The sequence below is a fragment of the Dromiciops gliroides genome, chromosome 4 (genome assembly GCF_019393635.1).
Source record: "Dromiciops gliroides isolate mDroGli1 chromosome 4, mDroGli1.pri, whole genome shotgun sequence".
Taxonomy (NCBI): domain Eukaryota; kingdom Metazoa; phylum Chordata; class Mammalia; order Microbiotheria; family Microbiotheriidae; genus Dromiciops; species Dromiciops gliroides.
Genome location: NC_057864.1, coordinates 194,259,845 through 194,276,199, shown reverse-complemented (window position 1 = coordinate 194,276,199; position 16,355 = coordinate 194,259,845). Strand labels below are relative to the sequence as shown.

Sequence of the window (16,355 nt, the reverse complement as noted above, 5' to 3'; positions counted from 1 at the left end):
AACAAATTCATGGACTTCAGGTTCAGAACCCTTGATCTAATCTAACCCAATCATTTTTCACATGAGAAAATTGAGGCCCCCAAAAGTTGATTAACTAGTTAATGATATAACCAGGATTCAAACCCAGGATTCTAAGTACAGCACATTCTAGAGAGTTACAAGTCACTAGTCTTAAAATCTCCATCTCCTTTAGAAATTAAGATAATACATCTCTGAAATTATAGCAGAGGTCAACAAAAGATAAGGATTCCATTTTTAAGAAATGGAAGATGCACATCAGGAGAGAGTTGTTGTTTGTCCTTTGTTTTTGAGAGGACCAATGACATCACAAGTGAAGCCTTGATTTATGTGTGAATTTATTTAAGTGAGTCAGAGTTGCACAAAGTAGTCAGCATCACTCTCTCCTCCTGAGTCATTAAAGTCCACTGGCAGGAGTATGATACAGTGGAAAGAACACTGACATCAGAGGACCTGGATTCAAATCTGGCCCCTGATATTGTTGCCTGTTGTGACTTTAGGCAAGTTACTCAGTCTCCATGAGGAAAACAAGGCACTGGATAAGGTGGTCTTCAGAAAGAGATCCTTTCCAATTCTAGATCTGTCGCTCTTTAAAAATATAATATGTCTGCTACACAAAGTAAGATACACATATAAATTATTTCTTGTGACCAGACCATGACAGATGATTATTTAGCAATATTCAGATTTGAACCAAGATAAGAGGAAGAGGTCTGAGGAAAAACAAGACTGAGGAACCATTTCTTCTTCTTTTAATCATAAAAGTGTTTTATTCTTTTCCAGTTACATGTAGTTTTCAACATTTGTTTTCATAGGATTTCTAGCTCCAGATTTTTCTCCCAACCTCCCTTCCCTCCCCCCTCCCCAAGACAGAAAGCAATCTGATATAGGTTATATATATACAATCACATTAAACATATTTCTGCATTAATCATATTGTGAAAGAAGCAGAACACAAGGGGAAAACCTCAAAAAAAAAAAAAAGAAGAAGAAGAAAAACTAGCCAAAAAGTAGAAACGGTATGGTTCAATCTGCATTCAGAATCCACAGTTCTTTTTTCTGGATGTGGAGAACATTTTCTATCATCAGTTCTTTGAAATTGTTTTGGATCACTGCACTTGAGGAACCACTTCTTCAGAGAATCTCCTACATCTTTTCCATAAGCACTCTAGAATGCAGGAAGGGAAAGTAACTGCTTCTAGCTAAGACCTTCATAGTCTATCTAGGAAGAAGCCTGATACTGGCAAGATTGTTCCTTGTGCCACTGGACTTGACTCCTGTTTGCTTCCCTAAATTGCCTGATCCCTCCAGCTTAATGGGAGGAAAGTGTCACATAGAAAGGGATGGCTCCTGTCCCCTCTAGGATAGTGAGGTCACCCTATACTAGTTAATGTTAAGGTATTCAGCCAGCCTGGCCTAGATCTCAACTTCCTGTCTCTCCTGACAGCATGCCAGACAAAATGTTCTTAATTGACACATTTTGTCCCTTACTGAGACTTTCTCACTTTTTTCTTCCCTCCTACCTCTTCTTCCCCAGATTCTAAATCCACCTCTATCACTAACTTACCATATGAAGTCAAGACTGACTTCAGTCAGGGAGTCAAGATATATATTTAATAAGTGTTTACTATGTGCCAGGCAAAAAACAGAGTCCTTATTTTCAAGGAACTCACATTCTAATGGGAGGAAACACCATGTGAAGAACTATGTACTTACAAGATATATGTAGTAGAAATGAAAGTAATTTCAGAAGGAAAGCACCAGCAATAATGGGGGAGGGGCAGCAGAAAGGTCTCTTGAAAAGATGGGATTTTATCTGACTTGAGCTAAGCCAAGAAGTAGGAAAAGAGAACATTCCAGACATGGGGGACAGCCAATGAAAAGGCACAGAGATGAGAGGTTGAGTAATGTGTTTGAGGGACAGCAAGACAGGCTGTGTTTCCTTGCTTCTTTCTGAAAATGAAGGGGTTTGAGTTAGATGCTCTCAAAGGTCCCTTCCTTCTCTGAAGCTCCTATTTCCTCAGTGACAGCCATATTTCTATCATAAACCACAGTCCTTGTAATTGTCATAAAGCAAAGTCCACTTTCCAGAGGAGTTTTGCAGCTGGTCCCATTTACCCTTCTTTCCTGGTCCTTCAATTCTTTCAATTCACCTATCTTTTCTCTGGCTCCACACACAACTCTATTAGCTTGCAATCCCTCCCTAAGTTTTCCAGGCCCTCCATTCACTACTAGACATGACTCAAAATCTTCTCCATCTCCAGTCCCCAAATGGATGTGCCCTAAAATGTAGTCCCATCAATCTCCAGTGCTAGGTTAGAGAAGTGTTAGGCAAGGGAGACAGAGCCAAAGGAGGACTTGGTTTCATAGGATAAGAGAATGAAATTCATCTAAAACATTTGGGGGAGGGGCAGCTAGGTCGCACAGTGGCTAGAGCACCAGCCCTGGAGTCAGGAGGACCTGAGTTCAAATCCAGCCTCAGACACTTGACACTTATTAGCTGTGTGATCCTGGGCAAGTCACTTAACCCCAATTGCCTCACTAAAAAATAAAAATAATAATAAAAAAGAATATTTGATAAAACATTTGGGGGAGGGGGAAACTGTCCAAACCTGTAATCTCGTCAGAAGTCTTGGATGCTTAAATTCCCCTTCAAGGGGTGCAGATTACAGTAATTTACACAGAGTGGCATAGGGCTAAGTCATACAGTAGGTTTCAACAGAAACAAACCTTGAGACCAGGTCTTTCTGTCTGCAAAGGAAGCCTTTGAACCATTATGCCACTATTTCCTTCACTAGTTAACAAAGTGGGGCAGCTAGGTGGTGCAGTGGATAGAGTGCTGACCCTGGAATCAAGAGGATCTGAGTTCAAATCTCACCTCACATACTTACTAGCCATGTGACCCTGGGCAAGTCATTTAACCCCAATTGCCTTAAACAGCCAATATCATCTCCAGTCATCCTGATATATATCCCCACAACTGGACTCATATTGCTCCTGGAGGAGACAGTGAGTTTGGTGACCTTGCACAGCCCTCCCTCACTTAAAAAACCAATTCAGTGAAAGTCATGACATCACCTCCCAATGTTATGGTCCTCTTTGAGAACAAAGGACCAGCAACAATAACAGTTAATATAGTCATCCTAACTTTAAGGTAGGAAAGGGGAGAAAAACTGATCCTTTTGGCTTTAAGCAAATTATTAACTTTCTAGAGCAGGTCTTCTTTTTTGTTTGTATGGGTTTTTTTGTTTGTTTTTGTGAAGCAATTGTGATTAAGTGACTTGCCCAGGGTTACACAGCTAGTAAGTGTCTGGGGCTGCATTTGAACTCAGGTCCTCCTGAATCCAAGGCCGGTGCTTTATCCACTGTGCCCCTAGCTTCCCCTAGATGAGGTCTTCTTAACCCAGGATCCATGGACTCCCTGCCAAGGGGGTCTGTGGAAAGATTTCAGAGGGTGCATGAACATAAACATAGACATAGACATGTATATGTATATATTCACACACCTGTATGTGTATATATACACATACATACATATATATGTATATATATATATATGCACTATCTATATTTGTTATTGTTAATTCGATTTTCAGTTGTGTCCAACATTTTATAACCCCATTTGGAGTTTTCTTGACAGAGATACTGAACTGGTTTGTCATTTCTCTCTCCAGCTCATTTTAAAATGAGGAACTGAGGCAAACAAGGGTAAGTGACTTGCCCAAGACCATACAACTAGTAAGTGTCTGAAGACAGTTTTGAACTCAGGAAAATGAATCTTCCTGACTCTAGGCCCAGCACTCTATCCAAAGCTCCACCTAGCTGCCCTGTATATATGTGCGTGCATGCATGCGTATATGTGTGTATATGCACATGTGTGCACACAATAATATACGTGTATGTATACACATAATACATACATATATTTGGTTTCCTTTGTTATCCTATATATTTTATGCATATAAAAGAAACCTTTCAAAATATAATTGGTTTCCTTTGTAATCCTATATGTTTTATTTTATACATTTAAAATAAACATTATTTTGAAATGGGGGTCAATAAGTTGTCAGTAGACTGCCCAGGGGTCCATGACACAAAAAAACTCCTGAGTGCCTGCTTTAGACCCTAGGACACTCTCCAGAATATCTTCAAAGCTGCCTCACAGGATTATGGTGAGGAGCAAGTGAGATAACATATGTAAATTGCTTTGTAAACTTTGAAGCGCTGAATGTCAGCTATTAACTAATAGTAAATGTTAGCTACCCTTAAAGATGGTTGAATTTGGGGGCGGCTAGGTGGTGCAGTGGATAAAGCACTGGTCCTGGATTCAGGAGTACCTGAGTTCAAATCCGGCCTCAGACACTTGACACTTACTATCTGTGTGACCCTGGGCAAGTCACTTAACCCCCATTGTCCCGCTTAAAAAAAAAAAAAGTTGGTTGAATTCCCAATGCTTAAAGGACTTCAGCCCTGCCCCATCCATACACTCCCAAAGATCTGAGTTCTTTCTGGAGGACCTGGAGCTGGGGTTAGAAGAAAGGTGGTCACATTGACTGTTTTTTCTTCCCAGAGTTCTTTTTCCCCTCTCTCTTCAAAGTTGTTTTTCCTTTATAATGTTGCCATCATTGTGCAAATTGTTCTCCTAGTTCTGCTCATTTCTTTCTTTCTTTTTGGTGAGGCAATTGGGGTTAAGTGACTTGCCCAGGGTCACACAGGTAGTAAGTGTCAAGTGTCTGAGGACAAATTTGAAATCAGGTCCTCTTGAATCCTGGTCCAGTGCTTTATCCACTGTGCCACCTAGCTGTCCCCTTCCCCCCTCTCTTTAAGCCATCTCCACACTGGTCCTCCTAACCATGAGTGACAGCACTTATGGGGCCATTATTCAACTTCTCAATGTATATTAATATATTCTCCAGAAGAAAGGAAGAATTTCAGTGTCCAGTGTATCAAAGACAGTTTTGTTTTCATCTTTGCATCCCCAGTACATAGTGGGCATCTTATAAGTGCTCGCTGAATTGAATCCTTGCTCCAATCTTCTTACCCTCATTCTAAAGCAATATTTCTTCAATGTCATTGGCATGAGAGCTTCTTCCACCAAATTAAGATAGAAACACCTTTTTAAAATTTGGTAGGTTATGTTAAAGAATCAACTGTGGGGGGGCAGCTAGGTGGTGCAGTGGATAGAGCACCAGCCCTCAAGTCAGCGAGGACTGAGTTCAAATCCAACCTCAGACACTTAACACTTACTAGCTGCGTGACCCTGGGCAAGTCACTTAACCCCCAATTGCCTCACCGAAAAAAAAAAAAAGAATCAACTGTGGTGGAAAAATCCAATATCTGTTGCCAACCTAGTAAGGAGGTACTCAACATTTAGCTGATCTGAACCCTGATCCCTGATGAATGACAAATGTTTTGACTGACACCAGGCCCAGATTGAAACCTTTTCAGCTTTGAAGGAACTTGCTAGAACTTGCCCTCTGCTGGCAAGGCCCTTGAGAACCCAGTTTCCACTCCATGTCATAATGAGGCATGAGAGAAGATCCTTGATGGTGGTTATAGAACCAAACCATGGGAAAATGACTAATCTTCACCTACCAGAGACTAATAAAAATCACCATCCTCCCATCAATCAACAGCATCAATCAATCAATCACCTCCTGCTTGTACCAAGCACTTAAACAGAACCTAAAAATGGTTCTGATGAGGGTTGAAATAGATGGCTTCCAAGCTCCCTACCAAATGTTTATTCTACAAACAGAAGATGGCGACCCCACCTTTAGGAAGAAGCTGTGATTGTAGCCAAAGTGAAGAGATCCTATTACAGCAAAAGGGAGGGTCTGAATTGAGGGCTACATTGTCATCATCTGTGCCTACCCTTTCCTCTTCTCAAAATCTGCCTAGTTATGACACTGCTAACACCTTGCCATCTTTAGCAAGATGTTGACAAAGAGATCTTTATAATAGGTGTTGGGAATCAGAGACTGGGAAAGGGAGCGTCAAGAGGGGAAGAAACAGACAGAGACAGAGAGAGAGAGAAGAGCACTGCCCTCCAAAGTCAAGAACAGTAACTACATTAGAATAGGGTAGCTGTTTGTAGGCTTTTAACAAGAGGGTGTCCCTGTTAGCCAGAGACAAGCCCTTTCATACCACATCCTTCCAGGCAATCTCTTAATCCATAGACTTCCAAAGTGTTCAAGGGAAGATGGAAAGGATAAAAGGTCTGAGCCCTCATGAGTCCTCAGCTCATTAGAGGTTTGTGCATGGAGAGAAGTGGAACGAGGCAGGGGGCCAATTTGCTTGATTTGAGGAGGGTCTAAAGCCAACTTCCTCTGTCTTTTCGGGCATAAAACCCACATACGAAGTATCTTACTTCCTTTTTCCTCTGTGTTCTTCTAGGAAGACTTGAGGACTAGGGGAACAGGGATATTAGAAGAATTTCTATATATTGAAAGCCATATTGAGATTGTAGTGGGGAGTAACAACTATCAAATTTACTTTGTATTATACTTATACATTACCTCACACAATACCTAGCACATTTTGTTGTTGTTTAGTTTAGTGGTTTCAATTGTGTCCAACTCTCATGATCCATTTGGGGTTTTCTTGGCAAAGATACTAGAGTGCCTTTTCATTTCCTTCTCCAGCTCATTTTACAGATGAGGAAACTGAGGCAAACAGGGTTAAATGACTTGCCCAGGGTCACACAACTAGTAAAGTGTCTGAGATCCTATTTAAACTCAGGTCTTCCTTAACTCCAGGCCCTGACCACCTACCAGAAGCTTAATCAATACTTATTAATTGACTGTAAATGTTTTGTTTTATCCTTCCATTAGAATATAAGCTCCCTGAGTACAAGAACTTTTATTTGTTGTCTTTGAGTGCCTAGAATGTTGCACAATTGTTGAAAGAATATTTGCTTGTTGCCCTATGGGTATCTGAAAAACAAGATTGAGAGTCATAGCTCAAAAATGGACAAATAAGAGACAAAATGTGTGAATGAAAAATCCTACCTCTTCCTCTTCTTGCCACACAAAAGTGAGAAGAGGAAGGTAGTGCATCCTCACAATCACCCCAGACAATGGCACCTTGGCTGGACAATGCCTGGTCACTCAGTTGCTCAAACCAAGCATGTCAGCCAGGCCAGGGTAAAGAAGACTATTTTTGTAAATTAAAAAAAAAAAGTAGACATTGAACTCATATGACTCACAAGGCGCAAGGAGAGGAGCATGGGATTGACCCTCCTGAACAGACACAAGATCCAGCTAGCTCTGGCAACAGCAAATACCTGATGCCTTTTAAAAAGAATTTACCACCCCCACCCTCTGCTATTAGCCACCCAAGTGCCCCTCTGCCAACTGACAGAGGCCCAACTAGGACATCTGTGCTCTGTGGGAGATTCTGAGAGCTGCCCTTGTCCAAACTATGGAAAAAAAATGAAGACTCCCTCCCCCTCAAGTGCTCACAGTAAAAGTACCCAAATGTCCTTGTCAGTCAGCAGCATTGAATTAAGTAGGAAACCTCCTCAGCTCTGGCCCCCAGAGCCTCCAGGATTGGACTGCACCCTACCTGGTCAACTCAAATTTCCCTTCACAAGTCCTTGCCTCTAGAACTACAATGGTCCTGGTGTTCTTGGTCTCCAGAAAATAGAAGGGCTCACCCTGGTGTCCAGGCCTTTGCCCATGCTGCTTCCTCCACTTGAAATGCCTTCCCATTTCCCCTTCCCCCATTCCCAATCCTATTATGGCTCAGCCAAAGTCCCACCCCCTCCATGAAACAACAAGGACTACCCAGTGAGAACCAGTGGCTCTCAAATTCATGGCACAGTATTTTTTGCTGCAAGGGATCTACATTTGCGTTTGCAACACTATGGAAAAACTGAGACACTCACACATGTATAGCTCCTCTTCCATAAGGAAGGAGCAACCTTTTTTTCCCCCTTAAATTGTTTGCAAGTTCAAGGTCTGAAATATTTTGAGCCTTGTGTGTACATATAATAGTCAATTTCTATTTGTGTTTTTGAATGCTGAACTTACTGGACTACAAGGGCTGTGTATGTGGAATTATATTAAATAAAAATTATTTACAAATTTTATTTTATCTGCAATAACATAACAGCCAACATTTGACGGCACAGCTATTGAACTAGTGTCACACATAGCTTGACAGCTATCAGTGAAGTGGGCTGGGGAACTTCCCTCAACCCCTTCTACACCAATCCCTTACAAATCTATAATACAGAATCCATGGGGCGCAATAGCAAGAACTCACTGGATTTAGAGATGAGATGGGGAAGATTAGGAGGGGAGAAGATGGAGGGATAAGCATTGGGGTGTCTGAGGTGGGATAGGATGGGAGTTTGGGGTTGGAGTCAGGTGAAGGTCAGATCTACTGAGTTTTCTCATGGAACCTCCCAACTCTTAAGGTCTCCATCACTAAATTTGGACAAGTCACTTCCTTAAACTCTCTAAGCCTTGGTTCTGGCATCTGTAAAATGAGAGGTTGAGGTTGGACTTAGCTCTGAATCTATATTCTTATAATCCATTAAGGGGCAGATAGGTGTCATAGTGGATAAAGTGCTGGGCCTGGAGTCAGAAGATTCATATCTGGCCTCTGACAAGTATTAGCTGTGTGACCCTGGACAAGTCATTTAACCCTGTTTGCCTCAGTTTCCTCATCTGTAAAATGAGCTAGAGAAGGAAATTGCAACCCATTCCAGTATCTTTGCCAAGAAAACCCCAAATGGGGTCATGAAGTGTCAGATATGAAAGAAACAACTCAATAACAACAAAATGTTCACAGCCTGTTTTCTGACTGTTGCCTTCTCGGGATATATCATCAGACAAGGCATTGTAATGGAAACTCAAGAGTCAGTTTCGTATCCCACCCCAACTCTTGGTAATTGGTTGACTTTGGGCAAAGGAAGATCAATGCTCATAAATTGGTTTGGGAACCTTTCAGTGCTGTTGAAGAATCAGCTATTATGTTGTATAGAGTCTTTGGTTCAAATCTTTGTCTTCCTTCATTCAGCAAGGTCTATAAGAAAGAAACTAGGTCTGGAGTCAAAAGACCGGAGTTAGCATCCTGGCTCTTCTGGGCAGGGCAATGAGGGTTAAATGACTTGCCCAGGGTGACACAGCTAGTAAGTGTCAAGTATTTGAGGCCAGATTTGAACTCAGGTCCTCTTGAATTCAGGGCCAGTGCCGCCTAGCTGCCCCACTTACACTGTTCTTAATGTCCTTTGAATTGTTGTGTAACTTTGAGCTTCCCATACCATCAACAAGTATTTATTAAACACCTACCTAAGCACTGGTGATACCAAGAAAGGCAAAAAACTATCCCTGCCCCCAGAGAGTTACATTCTAATGAGACAACAAGATTGATTAAGTCAAATGACCTGGATTTAAATCCTAACCCTGAGGTTTACTTCCTAGGGAACTTCCCCAAGTCACTGGGTGGAAGGGGGTGGGGGGGGTGTAAGCATTATTAAGTGGTTTACTATGTTACAGGTATTACGTTACAAAACTTTATAAATATTTCATTTGATCCTCACAAACAACCCCGGGAAAAATAGGTACTGTTATTATCCCCATTTAAAACTGAGGGAACTAAGGCTGAGGGAGATGAAGTGAGTTGCTTAGGATCACACGGTTCATAAGTGTCTGAGGCCAGATTTGAACTCGAGACTTTTTGACTCCAAGCCCAGTGCTCTATCTACTATGCCACTTGGCTACCAGGAGACTAGACCAGATGGCCACTGATGGTCTCTGCAGATTTGTGAAGCTGTGACCTATATTCAAATACCAGTTTGGCTACTTACTACTTTGTATGACCTTGGGCAAGTTACCTCATCTCCCTAGGCCTCAGTTTCCTCATCTAGAAAAACCTAGGATACTGGGACTATTGCTGTTTAGTTGGGGGTTTTTGTTGTTGTTGTTGTTGTGTTCAATTCTTTGCAACCCCATTTGGGGTTTTCCTGGCAAAGATACTGGAGTAGTTTGCCATTTCCTTCTCCAGCTCATTTTACAGATGAGGAAACAGGGTAAGTGACTTGCCCAGGGTCACACAACTAGTAAGTGTCTGAGGCTGGTTTTGAACTCAGGGAAATGAGTCTCCCTGACTTCAAGGCACAGTGCTCAATCCACTGCTCCCAGGTGCTGGACTATATGACTTCTAATATTTTTCTGGAATATTGTTGTTGCCATTTAGAGATGAACTGGAAATCAGTCAAATTAACTGGACCAAGGTCACACAGCTGGTAAGGAGTCATTTGTGTCTAGCTGCATCAACTCCCTCAAGTTCAATGCCCTTTCCATTTACTGTACCACCTTTATCCCCAGAAGTTTTCCTAGGTTTTATTGGATTGAATGGAGGCATCCCTTCTGCATAAATCACTCTGCTAAATAAAAGGAGTCCAAAGAACACACAGAAAAGATATTATCTCTCCCTGCCTGGGAGGAATTCTGATACAGGACATCACCACACTGACGTGGATGGAGATGGTGGCCATGAAGGACAATGAAGAGCCTGAGATGGGAAGGGCTGGGTTCCCTTTCATCTAGTCTTGTGCTCCCATGGGCACCTCTGGCGTTACCTTGCTCCCTGTATCTTGGAACTGTATGTATAAAAAGGGAGAGAGTACGGACAGAACCTGGAAGTTGTCAGTTGTTAGCAAAAGTTCATTAGAGTGCTCCTAACCATCAGCTAACATTGCTGGAGAGGGAGGGAAAAGATCCCTTTTTTTGACTTCCTCAGAAGATCCAGAAAATGCTTGCAATGGGAAAAAGCAAGAGTCAGCATTCTGCCCATGGGCCCCTCCCAGGGCCTGGCGCTTTAACTCTGCTTCTCCAGCGGCCTCTAGGATTGGCCATCTTTCCCACCCACCCCCCTTCCACTCCCCCTACCTCAAGAGGTCAGAGCACAACAGCTGCCCAAAAGAAAAAATAATACCATACACCCAAAATGTGTAGCAAAAGGAGCCCCCCCCCCATTCTGCCCTTATATGAGGGATAAGTGGCTGCCCCCCAAACCAGATCCGAAAATCTGCTTGCATTGGCTGACTACACTACAGCTCAACAGGACTAAAGATAAAGTTGGAACTGCTTTGGGTGAACTTGAGCAATTTTGTTCCTCACTCTCTCCACCTCCCCCACCCTCTACCACCACACTTTCACCCCCACCACCATCAAACAACCCCTCCAGTATGGTACAATCTGGGGTAAATTCATTTCCCAGCTGCCTGGGTCACACACAAGGCAAGGACAGCTCCCAGCTGCCAAGTGGTGATGTCTGCAAGTTAAGTCTACTCCCTAGTTAAACTCAAATTCTGGGCCACCCCCTCATTCTGAGAAGTAATATCTAAGCCTTCCCGGACCATTCTGATTGGTGAAAGACTCTTGTTTTTATCCCACTGACAACCTGGAGGTTACAAGTGGGCACAACATTGCATTTTCCCCTTTGGCTACCAAATGCTAACTTTTGGCATTTTCTTGGTGTAGGGCCCCTAAATCCTTACCCTATACTTCGTCGTTTCCTGAAAGAGCAGTGTTGACCTGAGTTAGTCCAAGATATTTCCAGACTAAGGGTACAAATACCATTTGCCAAACACCACCCCCAATCTGAACTTTGATTCCTGGTGGTCCAAAACAACACTGATGGCTACCCACTCCAGAGAGCGGGAATGCCACCCTTCAGAGAAAATGAGGAAAAGGAAGCAACAAACACACCAAAGATGTGAGGAAAGAGAAGAAATCCCTCCTCCGACGGAAAAAGATAGTTCCACATTGAGGACCTTTCTGGCTTCCTTTGATCTTTCACAAGTGAACGAATTTTCGAAGAGAGACCACTGGAACTTAAAGGGAAGCTGGCTTTGGTGGTGGTCTTTAAGACCTATTAGACAGGAGACTGGGGCAACTTTTCTCAAGTTCTCCAAACTTTTTCCTAGTCGGGTACAGACCCCTTCCTTCCCCTCCCCCTACTTCCACCAGTCGACCCACCACATCTGGTTTCACTCAAATCTCCACTGCATCCTCACTCTCCTCTCCTCCCTCTCCTTTCTCTCTCTCCTCTCCCTTTCTCTCTCTCTCTCTCTCTCTCTCTCTCTCTCTCTCTCTCTCTCTCTCTCTCTCTCTCTCTCTTTCTCTCTTTTTCTTGCTCTTTCTTTCCCAATATCCTTCCCTTCTTCCCCCTCTCTCCTTCCCTCCCTCACTTATCCCCTCTTTCCAACTTCCTCCTCCCTCTCCAGAAATAAAGAGACAACTTTGTTTCAACACCTCCCTCCTCACCCCCTAACACACGCACCTCTGCTAAGGAATGAGAGGAGATAAGAAAAAAGAGCCCCCCCCCCCCTTTTCTCTCGACATCATCCCTTCTTCTTCCCCAACTCCTCTCCCGGCTCCCAGAGGGGCAACCCCCCAATTCTGGCAGCGCCTTACCGGTGGGGACGGCGATGGGGGCAGCGGGAGTGGCGACTGTGGCTGCCCCGGCGGGGCTGATCCCGGAGCCCGAGGGGCTGAACACCACACTCCCGAGAAACAGGGCACAGCGCAGCAGGTGACGCCAGGGAGCAGGAGCCAGCCAGGGGAGCCACATTCCGGGGGCTGACTGCTGGTATTCCGGGACTGGGAGGACAAGAGAGGGATGGATGGATGGACTGAGGGCGAGGAGCTGAAGAAGCATGAACTGAGGGCCCCGGAGCTGGGTCTGAGATGCTTTGCGTCCTTCTCCGGGCCAGGACGGAGTGATGCCTCCCAGGGAAGGGGAGGAGAAGGGAGGGGAGGGGATTGAAAGGGAAGGGAGGAGAATTGAGGGGAGAGGAGGGATAGGGAGGCTGGGAGGGGTTGGAGAAGGAGGGGAGGAACCAGGGAGGAGAGTTTGAGGGGCAGCGAAGAAGCAAGCGAAGGGGAAGTGTGGAAGGAGGGATTACAGAAAAGAGATCGAGAAAGTGGGAGAGAATAGGAGAATGTAACGGATGGGGGGGGGGGCGAAGAAGGCAAAGGATGGAGGGAGTTGTCCAGGGAAAGAGGAAGGGGCGAGCGAAAAGTATATTGTGGTGAAAAGTAGAAAGGGAGACGAGGGCAATGGAAGTGTATGCGTGTTAGCAACTGGAGAGCAGGGAAGGGGTGTGTAGAGGGGTGACAATGAGCTCTCTCTGCCTCTCTCCTCTTTCTCTCCCGCCACTCCGCCCCCCTCCCTCTCTCCTCTCCCCCCCTCTCCCTCCTACCTTCCCTCCCTCTCTCCCTCTCCCCCGCTCTCTCTTTCCCTCCTTCCTTCGCAGTCCGGGCCTGAAGCCCCAGACACTGCGTCACGGACGGCTGGGCTGGCGCTGGCGGGGAAAAACGGCTGCAAAACTTTCTGCACACTTCACCGGGTGATGGTGACGGGACAGGGAGGCCCAGACGGCAGGGGACCGGGACGGACGAGACCCGGGAGAGCGCAGTCTAAATGCACGATTTCCCGGGAACCGCTGGTGCTGTGTCCACAGCCTCTGCTCACCCCTCCATTTCCACGTGGACAGCCAGCCTTCTTCCTAACTCCTCATGAACCTTCTCCCCAACTCTCTTTCTTCAAGGGGGACTTCATCCACTCTTCTACCCCTCCCATCGTCCCATCTCTTGGAATGAGGAAAAGGGGAGGGGGTTATTGAAGGTTCTCTCCTTGTGATCTAACCAGGGTGTTGGGTTTCTTGTCGTTCAGTCGTTTTTCAGTCGTGTCCGACTTTTCGTGATCTCATTTGGGGTTTTCTTGGCAGAGATATTGCAGTGGTTTGCTATTTCCTTCTCTAGCTCATTATACAGATGAGGAAACTGAGGCAAACAGGATTAATTGACTTGCCCAGGGTCACAGAGCTTGTAAGTGTCTGAAGCCAGATTTGAATTCACAAAGATGAGTTTTCCTGACTCCAGACCTGCCATTGTGTCGCCTAGCTGCCTCTAGGCTGTGGAGTGGGAAGTCAGACAAAGAGGGGACCCCAAACTGGCCTTTTTCTCCTTTTCAATCGCCCATTTGTGTCTTGAGTTGATATTTGTAGAACTTATTATACAAACAGGGTCCGAGATGGCACAAATGTGCCTCCATATTCTTCAGGCGTGTTGATTTCGATTGGCTCCACCTTCTAACCAGAAACAGGGAAAACTCCCCAGTAGACGCCCTTGGGCTGATACCAACACCTCCCTGCAAGCAGCAGGCTCCAAAAAATGATAAAACCGGTTGTCCATGGCCTCCCCTATAGGTGCTCACTCCAGAGTGTTGATGTTACTCTTAGAACCTCCATCCATATTCATGGACAGGTCCTTCCCAGGTCAGATGAATGTGCTCTCGTCACAAATATGGCTAATATTTACAAGAACCCTTGGAAAGTTTTATTAAAAGAGAAACAAGCAAATAACAGTTTCAATTCATGCAAAAACCATACAGTGGACACAGTGGCATGCAGCACCTCTCCCGACTCACAAGGCATGACCCCCAGAGAATAGCTCTCCCTAATTTAAGATAATTTAGTTGTTCATATCTCCCCCAAAACCATAGTCCACAGGATCCTACCAATGTGTTTATTTATTTTTTTTTGTGGGGCAATGGGGGTTAAGTGACTTGCCCAGGGTCACACAGCTAGTAAGTGTCAAGTGTCTGAGGCCAGATTTGAACTCAGGTACTCCTGACTCCAGGGCCCGTGCTTTATCCACTGCGCCACCTAGCTGCCCCCTAAAATGAGGTTTTGGGGGGGGGGGTTTGGTGAGGCAATTGGGGTTGACTTGCCCAGGGTCACACAGCTAGTAAGTGTTAAGTGTCTGAGGTCAGATTTGAACTCAGTTACTCCTGAATCCAGGGCTGGTGCTCTATCCACTGCACCACCTAGCTGCCCCATTGTGTTTATTTTTAATGGTCAGCAAGAGGAATGCAATTAAGGTAAAAAAGCTTTTGAGTTGACAGGGTAAGGAAAGAAGCAACAAAACATTTCCCTCATAAACTTGGACAAACAGACACCACAAATACACACATCAAGAGGAAGAGTGGATATGTGTGGAGGGACTCATCTGTACAGAACATGTGTACCTGGCACACATATAGAGGAGGGGCTCCCATCCCTGGCACCTCATTGATGGGTCTCTGATGTCTCCTAGTGATATGGCACAAATCTTGTTGGGTCTTTTTCCTGCTGGTTTCATAGTCTCTAGTGGATACTGAGCTGCTGTGGTCTTTGCCAAATGCTACTCCACAGGAGACTGTTGTGCTGAAAGATCTTCTACCACCTCTAGCTTCTGACTCCGACAAAAACTTTGGCTAGTTCTTCCTTGGAGGAGCTTAAAATCTGTAGGCTTTTTTTTTTTTTTTGCTTGTTACTGCACTTTTAGGAAAAAGCCAGATTATTTTGTGTTCTTTGTTACAAGGGATGGCTCACTGCGTAGGGGGGGGGGGGGAAGAGGGATATAAATATGATCGGGTGGGGAGTTTGGGGGAATATAACAGTTAAGTTATTTTTAAAATTAAGAATCAGAAACCCTTGTCTGGGATCAACAAAATCCTTCTCAGGTGGGGCAGCTAGATGGATAAAGCACTAGCCCTGGATTCAGGAGGACCCGAGTTCAAATTTGACCTCAGACACTTGACACTTGCTGTGTGACCCTGGGCTAGTCACTTAACCCTCACTTGCCTGCAAAAAAAAAAATCCTTCTCAGGTTCTTATCTTGTTCCTCAGTGTCTTGGCTATGAAATCTTTCATCTCCTAATCATTGAATGATAGATTAAATGCTGAATGAGAGCTTAGATATCATGTAGCTCAGCTCTTTCCTTTTATAGGTAAGGAAACTGAGGCACAGAGAGGGAATGTGACTTGCTTAAGGTCACACAAAGTAGTGACAGAGATGGTGAATGGATATAACACTGGGTTTGGAATTAGGAAGACTTATCTTCATGAGTTCAATCCAGTCTCAGACACTTACTAACTGTGTGACCCTGGGCAAGTCATGTAACCCTGTTTGTCTCAGTTTCCTCATCTGTAAAATGAGCTAGAGAAGGAAATGGTAAACCACTCCAATATCTTTGCCAATAAAACCCCAAATCGGGTCACAACAAGTCAGACATTACAGAAATAACTCAACAACAAAAACAATCTCTGACTTTAGAGCCAGGGCTCTTTCCACAAAGAAATCTTCCAGCAGGAGATTCTTGCTCTCTACAACAAAGTTCAGGGTCTTAGAAGTTAGCTTATGTTCTAGGTCTTAGTCTTTTCTTTGAAATCAACTTCCTAGTCATTGAAACCACCCCACTCTAGATCATGGTGAGCAATCTTCCATATACTTCCCAATTTTAATCTCTGAAAGCTAGAATGTAAACCAAATAAT

The 16,355-nt window shown here is 44.4% G+C and overlaps 1 protein-coding gene across 1 annotated transcript in view; it reads right to left on the bottom strand.

Moving 5' to 3' along the window:
* MRC2 (mannose receptor C type 2) overlaps positions 1 to 12,738 on the bottom strand; it is a 96,158-nt gene extending 83,420 nt beyond the window's left edge. The window contains exon 1 of the mRNA XM_043964421.1: positions 12,450 to 12,738. Within this exon, the coding sequence (XP_043820356.1) occupies positions 12,450 to 12,693 (244 nt within the window). The 5' untranslated portion in view covers positions 12,694 to 12,738. The remainder of the gene's footprint in view (positions 1 to 12,449) is intronic.
* Positions 12,739 to 16,355: the final 3,617 nt, after the last annotated feature.